The sequence below is a fragment of the Cebidichthys violaceus genome, unplaced genomic scaffold (assembly GCF_023349555.1).
Source record: "Cebidichthys violaceus isolate CVI_PGR_0920_01 unplaced genomic scaffold, fCebVio1.0.p SCAF_1, whole genome shotgun sequence".
NCBI classification, from domain to species: domain Eukaryota; kingdom Metazoa; phylum Chordata; class Actinopteri; order Perciformes; family Stichaeidae; genus Cebidichthys; species Cebidichthys violaceus.
Genome location: NW_027176262.1, coordinates 1,178,191 through 1,188,623, shown reverse-complemented (window position 1 = coordinate 1,188,623; position 10,433 = coordinate 1,178,191). Strand labels below are relative to the sequence as shown.

General features: G+C 44.4%; 1 protein-coding gene across 1 annotated transcript; it reads left to right on the top strand.

Moving 5' to 3' along the window:
• Positions 1-5,718: 5,718 nt before the first annotated feature.
• LOC137889200 (olfactory receptor 11A1-like) lies at positions 5,719-6,684 on the top strand. Its single transcript, XM_068732963.1, has one exon. The coding sequence runs from the start codon at positions 5,719-5,721 to the stop codon at positions 6,682-6,684; it is 966 nt and encodes a 321-aa protein (XP_068589064.1).
• Positions 6,685-10,433: the final 3,749 nt, after the last annotated feature.

The following is a 10,433-nucleotide window of genomic DNA, read 5'->3' as shown; positions in this document are numbered from 1 at the left end:
TATCTATCGACTACCAGGTTAATTTAACATGGACAACTGATTACAGGCGTTGCTGACCTTGTTGTCTTTACTAGCAGCTGTTGTTCAGTTAAAGTCTGCATTTCTGCAGAAGAAGCAGCTGTTAATGGAGCGATTAGCGAGCGACGTGTCCAGCGGCGTTATCAGACCTACGCAGCAGACGTCTGAAGTCAAGTTAGCGGCTTTGAGCAACCAATCTACTTCCTGTTTACACCGGCCCCACTCGCATGCACAGTGTACGTGAATAGTCACGTGATATTCGTTTTCAGGCGTTGTAGTCTGGACAGAGATCGTCTCGAAAACAATGCTGAAATGCCGCATGGACGGAGATTGTTTTTGTTTGTTAAAACTTTTTTTTTATTAGTGTGGATGTAGACTCAGGGAGTCGCAACAGAGTGGCTGAAGAGCCACATGCGGCTCTGGAGCCGCGGGTTGCCAACCTCTGGTTTAACTAAATTTAGGAAAAATATGGTAACTTTTTGATATTAATCATTTAAATCTTAATCTCAGGGTTGCTACTGAGTTCTTGCCATAGTGTACAGGGACCTATTCACTAGCAAGGGCCACATGATCAAATAGAAGCGTTTAACAGATTTATTGAAGGTAAATGTGATTGAGATGCAAGGCTTGAGTTTCGTGTTGCTCGTCTGTTTAGCCGAATGAGTTGTGGGGAAGCTTCGATAGGGAATCCGCCGTAACACCCGGGCATTGCGAACCCCCAAAACCCCATGTTACTCGAGACTAGATTGACCCGAGTACAGGTCATTACGATGTGGGCGAATGTAGTGGGGGAAGCTATTTGTCCAAGCTCTACGAAGGAAGGGGACATCATTAATGAAAGTGATGGTATGAGGCAGGGAACTCTGAACATCTGAGGCAGGCGAAAAAGCAGGCACGAACGTAGATTGAACGGTGGGACTGTTATGATGTACTGGTTGCATCGAGGAAGTAGTGGAAACTCTTCCGAAGCTGACCCTGTGAACAAAAAGGTTGAGGGAGATGAATGAATCGGCGATGAAGTTCTGCTGATGGATGATCATCAAAATCGAGGTAGGATTTATGAGTTTAATGACAGCGTTGAATATGGCGAAACCAATGTTGGACAGGTGTCTGCAGGAGGGTGGATCTTCTGAACTTCTGGAATGAGAAACGAGAAAGCAATGGGGTTGCAGTGGCCCAGACATGAGATGCATCGAGAACGCACTGGTAAGTAACGGATGGGTGTCGCGGCATCCTGTGATGATTGGGTAAACAATTAGTAGGTTGTCAGGAGTTAAGAGATGGACTTGCTGGGCCATTCGCGGCCGCATGGAATGGCTGCGGCTACTATTGGGTAGATTTTGTAGAGTGAAGGGAAAAACGACTTGGCATTTGCTTGCGAGGTCCAAGGGCTGATCTACAGCAAAACATCTTCCGTCATGGAAACCCCCAAAGACCGGCATCGTTGTATGGACCACCTGTGAGGGTCCGTCGCTGGAAGTAAACGGCGGGGAGTCACTGGCGTCGCTGCCAGATGTCCCGACTAGGGCAACTTGCTGTGGTTACTGTAAGTAAGCAGCAGTGGGTACACTGGCATCCTGGTGCCAGGTGCCCTGGCTAAGGCAACGTGCTGTTGTCGCTGGAAGTAGGCGGGGGGGCACTGGCATACCATCGCCGGGTGCCCTGGCTAGGGTAACTTGCTGTGGTTGCTGGAGGTAGGCAGCGGAGGGCACTGGCGTCCACTACCAGGTGACCTGGCTAGGGCAGCTTGCTGAGGTTGCTGGAAGTGAATGGGGTACACTGGCATCCCAGAGCCAGCTGCTGCTGTTTGAGAAAGTAGGTAGCAAGGGGCACTGCATCCTGGACCTGGGTTCCCCTGCTAAGGTTGGTTGATGTGATTGCTGGAAGTGGACAGCTTGGGGCACTGGCGTTCCGGTGCCAGATGCCCTGGCTAGAGAGAGCTGCTGTGGCTGCTGTAGTAGGCAGCGGACATTAAGGTTCTCCTGCCAGGTTTGGCTGATGTGACTGCTGGGAATGGAAAACTGGGGCGCAGGCATCCCAGTGCCGGATTCCCACCCACTCGCTGCTACCATGGAACAGTCACTAGAAACATGGGAAGCTGACCGATGAATGAGCAGAACATTTCTCTTGAATGAGTGTTGCAATCTTTGACGAGTGTTCATGAGTTTATGACACGTTTATAGTGCAACATGTCATCGGGGATGTTGGCGAGTCTAACGCCGCTCTGTCTGGCACAATTTTTGTTTTGTTTGATTTTTTAATCACAATTTAACATACTTTTTAATTTTTTTATTTATTTAACAGTGTAGTTAAGTTTAATCACTGTAAAATAGCCATTCTTCTCTGCTTTTAACTGCAACGCCTCGTCTTGGATTGTTTGGATTTGGATTTGTTTGCTTACCTGTTGCACCTGCTACCGTCTACTCCCTGGACAACTAGCTGGCTAGCTGGTGGTTTCTCGCTAGTTGGCGGCTACCGACGAGCCAGCCGGCTCCCTGCTGGATACTCTTGTCCATGCTCCTTGCTACTGCTCTGAGGCGGGTTGCCTGGATAGCCTCTCAACTGTCCTGGTGCGGTCAGTCTGACTGCCCCCTTACCAAAACTCCCCAGCCTGCCCAAATTCATTCACATCTCAAAATTGCTCTGTTTAACACCCGATCCCTAAACAACAAGGGCCTCTTACTCAACGAATTCATAACTGACAATAATCTGGACTTTCTCTGTTTAACCGAAACATGGCAAAACCAACAGGACTACTTTTCACTAAACCAAACCATACCCCCTGGACTTTCCCACCCATAAAAAAGGACACACACTTGACCTGGTCTGCACCTCCGGCATTACCGTCAGTAATCTAACCAGCATTGACCTCACCATCTCTGACCACCTGGCTATCACCCTGGACATAGACATCCCCACCCCTCATGTTAAGCAGAATCACACCATAACATTCCAGAACATCAAGTCCATTAACATCCCCTCGCTCTCCTCCACCTTGGCTGCCACCGTCTCTGCCCCTATTTCGACTGCCTCCCCCACTGCCCTGGTCAATTACTATAATGATGCACTCTCCTCCTGTCTTGACGTCATTGCCCCCAAAAAATCCAAACTCGTCTCCTTCACCCACTCCGTCCTCTGGTACACGGACCAACTTCGCCACCTCAAAGTGCAGGGCCATCAACTGGAACGTCTTGCCAACAAAACTGGACTCATTGTTGACCTTGATGCCTTCAAACTCCACCAACAACAATACAAAGATGCCCTCAACACCACTCGCTCCTCTCACTACTCCTCCATCATCCAATCTGGCTCCAACAACCACAAAACGCTTTTCTCCACCATCAACAAACTCCTCAAGCCCATGGACACCATCTCCACCTCCTTTACCACCAGCAAATGCAACTCATTTCTATCCTTCTTCAACAACAAAGTCATTGCAATACACAACCAGCTGGCTGCCCCCCCCCCAGCCCTCAACATGAGCCTCCCCTACTCCCAAGCCACTCACTCCCATCCTTCAGTTCAATCACTGAAATGGACCTCTCCTCCATATTCTCCAGCATGAAGACCTCAACCTGTGCCCTTGACCCCCTCATTCTCCCCAACATCCCCAACAACTACTCAACTACTGGCCCATCTCCAACCTCCCCTACCTGTCCAAAGTCCTTGAGAGAGCTGTTGCATCACAACTCAAGTCCCACCTCAATCTCCATAATCTCTACGAACCCTTCCAATCCGGCTTCTGTTCGCAACACAGGCAAGGCAAGTTTATTTGTAAAGCACATTTCAACAAGGCAATTCAACATGCTTCACATAAAACATAATGCAAAAGAAAAGGAGATTTAAAAACAATTAAGAACATTCATTGAAACATTAAAAACAGTCATTAAAACACTAAAAAGCTAAAAACAGAATAATAGTTGCAGTGCCGTTTAAGAAATAAATTACAGTAGTAAAATGCAGAAATTGTATAATATCCTTGAATCTGGTTCAATCAAAGGCAGCAGCAAACAGAAAAGTCTTCAGTCTGGATCTAAAGGAGCTGAGGGTCTCAGCAGACCTGCAGCTTTCTGGGACTTTGTTCCAGATATGTGGAGCAGAAAAACTGAACGCTGCTTCTCCATGTTTAGTTCTGACTCTGGGAACAGAAAGTAGACCGGTCCCAGACCACCTAAGGGGTCAGATGGTTCATAAAGTAGCAGCAGATCAGAGATGTATTTTGGCCCTAAACCATTCAGTGCTTTATAAACCAAGTGCAGGATTTTAAAGTCAATTCTTTGTTGGACAGGAAGCCAGTGAAGACCTCAGAACTGGGGTGAAGTGATCCACTTTCTTGGTCTTAGTGAGGACTCTGAATCAGCTGCAGCACAGAAACCACCCTACTGAAAATCACAAATGACATACTTCTCTCTGCTGACTCTGGCTTCCTCACCATCTTCATCCTCCTTGACCTCAGCGCCGCTTCGACACTATCAACCACTCCATCCTCCTCTCACATCTCCAGTACTCCATTGGCATAACTGGCACTGCCCTCTCCTGGTTCACCTCATATCTCTTAGACTGACATCAATTCATTGCAATTAACAACTGTAAATCCTTCACCTCCCCAGTCACCCACGGTGTCCCCCAAGGTTCCATGCTTGATCCCCTCCTCTTCATCATTTACATCCTTCCCCTTGGACAAATTCACTGCTACGCTGACGACACCCAACTCTACTTCTCCTCCAAGACCATCACCTCAGTCATCCACTCCATTCTCACCACCTGTCTCACTGATATATAAACCTCAGCCAGCCCTAACTATAAACCTGAGCCAGCCCTAACTATAAACCTCAGCCAGCCCTAACTATAAAACTGAGCCAGCCTTAACTATGAACCTGAACCAGCCCTAACTATAAACCTCAGCCAGCCCTAACTATAAACCTCAGACAGCCCTAACTATAAACCTGAACCAGCCTTAACTATAAACCTGAGCTAGCCTTAAACATGAACCTGAACCAGCCGTAACTATAAACCTGAGCCAGTCTTAACCATGAACCTGAGCCAGCCCTAACTATAAACCTGAGTCAGTCCTAACTATAAACCTGAGCCAGCCCTAACTATTATCCAGAGTCCCACTTCCAGCAGTGAGTTGCTCGCCCAGCATACCTGAACGACTACCGTCCACAGGTGCTAACCTCTGTGGTCGTTATGCACTTTGAGCAGCTGGTAAAGGACCACATCTGATCCTTGCTACCCATCTTTAACTATTTATTTATATATCTCTTTTTAATGAACATTTTCTAGAAACCAGTCATCAACCGATCATCAATTAGAGAATCACATGTTGTAACCTTTAATGTTGACGTTGCTCTGCTGCTGCTGTCTGACTTGACATGTCTATAAGAAGCAGAGTTACAGCTCAGTAAAGAGGGACTCAGTCAGTCCTTCACACAAGGTGATGAACTGTTTGTAGCTTCTTGCTTATGTTGACTGTAAAGAAGAGAGTGGTGTTAAGTTTGAGATGTTTGTCACTAAAGATTCCAAACTAGTTTGTTGACAGTAAGTGGACTGTTTGTTGGTGCTTTAACTAAACTCTGTCATACATGTCAAAATGTTAACTAGTTGTACACTTACAACAAACAAAATGTGACATTAGTATTATACTTATTTTTGTTCCTGTGCAACGTGATGAAGTACTTTAAAACAAAAGGATTAATCATGATTAACTCTACATACGTTTCTTATTTCACACTTAGTGGCTACTTTGACACTGGGTTGTTTAAATACTTATATTTTGTGGTTATTTTGTCTTTATACGTGTTAATTATTGGTTCCAATCTTCTGCTGATTGTGGTTATCTGTATGAACAGAAGCTTACATGAACCTATGTACCTTTTTCTCTGCAGCCTGTTTGTAAATGAACTGTATGGTAGTACAGGGTTGTTTCCATTCCTTCTGGTTCAGATCCTCTCTGACAATCACACTGTTTCTGCTCCACTTTGTTTCCTGCAGATTTTCTGTTTGTATACATATGGCAATGTACAGTTTTATAACTTAGCCGTCATGGCTTATGATCGATATCTTGCTATCTGTCATCCTCTACATTATAACACACGTATGACATTTAATAAGGCAGTCAGGCTTGTTGTTGTTATATGGGTTCCTCCTTTTCTTTGCGTTCTTGTTACAGCTTGCTTAAGTGTTTCTTTACAGCTGTGTGGGAACATCATTAACAAAGTGTACTGTGACAACTACTCTGTTGTCAAACTGGCCTGTTATGATACGACGATCAATAACGTCTATGGACTCGTTGGTAGTGCCTTCTCAATCTTTTGTCCTCTAAGTCTAGTCTCTTTCTCCTACATGAGGATCCTCAGAGTTTGTTTCTCTGGTTGTAAACAGAGCAGACAGAAAGCTGTCAGTACCTGCACACCTCACCTCGCTTCTCTGCTCAACTTCTCCTTTGGTGTTTGCTTTGAAATATTACAGAGCAGATTTAATATGAAAAATGTACCTAATATAGTGCGCATCTTTTTATCGTTGTACTGGCTTACATGTCAACCGCTCTTCAGTCCTGTAATGTACGGACTGAACATGTCCAAAATACGTAGCATGTGTAAAAGTCTGCTTTTAAGTTCAGTTAGGAAGTGTAGACCATGTGGCAGATTTGTTCAGCTTGAGTAACAAGAGAAAACAATAAATGTAAGTCTTTGGCTGACTACTGTGTGTGTGTGTGTGTGTGTGTGTGTGTGTGTGTGTGTGTGTCTGTGTGTGTGTGTGTGTGTGTGTGTGTGTTAAACCTTTTCCATTTTTAGTTGAAGTTTTTTCTATATTTACTGCACTTGGGCTTTGTAGACAATAAGTAGAAAAAAATAACCCCAGCGATATCGATACCATTACTGACTCTGCTTCTTCCCCGGAGTCTTTGTGCTTTCTCGCCTCGCAGGTTTTCGTGGATCGTGGTTTTATCTGGACCCTGGTCTTGCCTCATGCCGTGGTCCAGTCATTTGACTTTTAATGTCATGCTCCAACTTAACCGGCCTTGGAACCCGACACATCTGCAAATTATGTTTTATTTGCTCTAGTAGATTCAACAACACATTGTTGGTTTGGCCCTGCACATGGGCTTTGTAGACAATATGCAGAAAGAAATAACCCCATTTCAACATTTCAAAAATTAGGCACATCCTGCCTCAAAGCGATGCAGAGAAATTAGTTCATGCATGTACTACCTCTAGACTAGATTACTGCAATTCCTTATTGTCAGGCTGCTCTAATAAGTCTCTTAAATCTCTCCAGTTGATCCAGAATGCTGCAGCTCGTCTCCTAACAAGAACTAAGAAAAGAGATCATATTACTCCTGTATGAGCTTCTCTGCACTGGCTCCCTGTACAATCTTGAATAGAATTTAAAATCCTTTTACTTACCTACAAAGCCATAATTGGTGAGGCACCATAATATCTTAAGGAGCTTATAGTACCATACTATCCTTGTAAGGATTACAGGTACTAGAACCCAAAAGCACAACTCAGAGACAAAATACAAGTAAAGTTCTTTTTATTTAGTGTTCATATGCAGGGTCAAAACCGGGAGGTCCGTCAAACAGGCAAACAAATCCAATAAGGGGCAGGCAAAAATCCAAGGTCGAATAACAGGCAGACAGGGTCGGAACAGACTGATCAGGAACGATATCTAAGGTACGCTGGAGAGCTTGGCAATAGCACACAAGACAATCTGGCAGGGAACAAGTGCAAGTGAGGGGACTTAAATAGTGAGGGCTAATGAGGGAATGGGCTGCAGGTGAGATGGGGTGTGGAGGACCAGGTGAGGGGAATGAGAGGTGATCGGGTGTGAATGGTAGGATCTGAAATGACAGGAGAGTTAATTAAACAAGCAGACAGGATGAAAACAAACTAATATGAAGGGGAATTCGTGACACACCTACTAGAGAGCTGCGTTCCCTAAATTCAGGGTTACTTGTGGTTCCTAGAGTCTTAAAAAGTAGGATGGGAGCCAGAGCCTTCAGTTATCAAGCTCCTCTTCTGTGGAACCAGCTTCCCGTTTCAGTCTGGGGTCAGACACCCTCGTCAAATGTAAGAGTAGACTTAAGACTTTCCTCTTTGATAACGCAGGTTTATAGTTAGGGCTGGTTCAGGTGTATAGTTAGGGCTGGCTCAGGTTTATAGTTAGGGCTGGCTCAGGTTTATAGTTAGGGCTGGTTCAGGTTTATAGTTAGGGCTGGCTCAGGTTTATAGTTAGGGCTGGTTCAGGTGTATAGTTAGGGCTGGTTCAGGTTTATAGTTAGGGCTTGTTCAGGTTTATAGTTAGGGCTGGCTCAGGTTTATAGTTAGGGTTGGTTCAGGTGTATAGTTAGGGCTGGTTCAGGTTTATAGTTAGGGCTGGCTCAGGTTTATAGTTAGGGCGGACTCAGGTTTATATTTAGGGCTGGCTCAGGTTTATAGTTAGGGATAGCTCAGGTTTATAGTTAGGATTAGTTCAGGTTGATAGTTAGGATTAGTTCAGGTTCATAGTTCGGGCTGGTTCAGGTTTATAGTTAGGGCTGGCTCAGGTTTATAGTTAGGGATGGCTCAGGTTTATAGTTAGGATTAGTTCAGGTTGATAGTTAGGATTAGTTCAGGTTGATAGTTAGGATTACTTCAGGTGTATAGTTCAGGCTGGTTCAGGTTTATAGTTAGGGATGGCTCAGGTTTATAGTTAGGATTAGTTCAGGTTGATAGTTAGGATTAGTTCAGGTTTATAGTTCGGGATGGTTCAGGTTTATAGTTAGGGCTTGTTCAGGTTTATAGTTAGGATTAGTTCAGGTTGATAGTTAGGATTAGTTCAGGTTTATAGTTCTGGCTGGTTCAGGTTTATAGTTGGGGCTGGCTCAGGTTTATAGTTAGGGATGGCTCAGGTTTATAGTTAGGGATGGCTCAGGTTTATAGTTAGGGCTGGCTCAGGTTTATAGTTAGGGATGGCTAGTTAGGATTAGTTCAGGTTGATAGTTAGGATTAGTTCAGGTTTATAGTTCGGGATGGTTCAGGTTTATAGTTAGGGCTGGCTCAGGTTTATAGTTAGGGCTGGCTCAGGTTTATAGTTAGGGATGGCTCAGGTTTATAGTTAGGGATGGCTAGTTAGGATTAGTTCAGGTTGATAGTTAGGATTAGTTCAGGTTTATAGTTCGGGATGGTTCAGGTTTATAGTTAGGGCTGGCTCAGGTTTATAGTTAGGATTAGTTCAGGTTGATAGTTAGGATTAGTTCAGGTTTATAGTTCTGGCTGGTTCAGGTTTATAGTTGGGGCTGGCTCAGGTTTATAGTTAGGGATGGCTCAGGTTTATAGTTAGGATTAGTTCAGGTTGATAGTTAGGATTAGTTCAGGTTTATAGTTTGGGCTGGTTCAGGTTTATAGTTAGGGCTGGCTCAGGTTTATAGTTAGGATTAGTTCAGGTTGATAGTTAGGATTAGTTCAGGTTTATAGTTCTGGCTGGTTCAGGTTTATAGTTGGGGCTGGCTCAGGTTTATAGTTAGGGATGGCTCAGGTTTATAGTTAGGATTAGTTCAGGTTGATAGTTAGGATTAGTTCAGGTTGATAGTTAGGATTAGTTCAGGTTTATAGTTCGGGATGGTTCAGGTTTATAGTTAGGGCTGGCTCAGGTTTATAGTTAGGATTAGTTCAGGTTGATAGTTAGGATTAGTTCAGGTTTATAGTTCTGGCTGGTTCAGGTTTATAGTTGGGGCTGGCTCAGGTTTATAGTTAGGGATGGCTCAGGTTTATAGTTAGGATTAGTTCAGGTTGATAGTTAGGATTAGTTCAGGTTTATAGTTTGGGCTGGTTCAGGTTTATAGTTAGGGCTGGCTCAGGTTTATAGTTAGGGCTGGCTCAGGTTTATAGTTAGGGATGGCTCAGGTTTATAGTTAGGGATGGCTAGTTAGGATTAGTTCAGGTTGATAGTTAGGATTAGTTCAGGTTTATAGTTAGGGCAGACTCAGGTTTATAGTTAGGACTGGTTCAGGTTTATAGTTAGGGCTTTCTCAGGTATATAGGAACGTCTGGGCTTTGTCCCAACTTTTGCATGGGCCGTTGGTGGGCCATGTCAGAATTTGGACACGATGGAAATGATGTGGTCGGACGGAAGACATCCTATTGTTCCGATGCGACCAAATAAGGACTTTGGGGCAAAATGTGTACACAATTACCAAATCCTATAGAGGGGGCTATTGCCGAAAGGTCGGATGGGTCTTTTTATGGTTTTTAAGTACGACTTTCATTGGAAACATAGGAAGAGGTTGGACTAAGTGCCGAATGGGTGCTATTGTGGTTTTTAAGTATGACTTTCATTGGAAACCTTGGAAATGGGTGGGTTATGCATTCTGGCTATAACTTTCATTGGAAAACATGGAAATGTGTCAGTTATCACCATACGATGCCTAG

Bases quoted from the DNA above. Each gene is read 5' to 3' on its own strand.
- LOC137889200 (XM_068732963.1), top strand. From the start codon at position 5,719: ATGATTAACTCTACATACGTTTCTTATTTCACACTTAGTGGCTACTTT.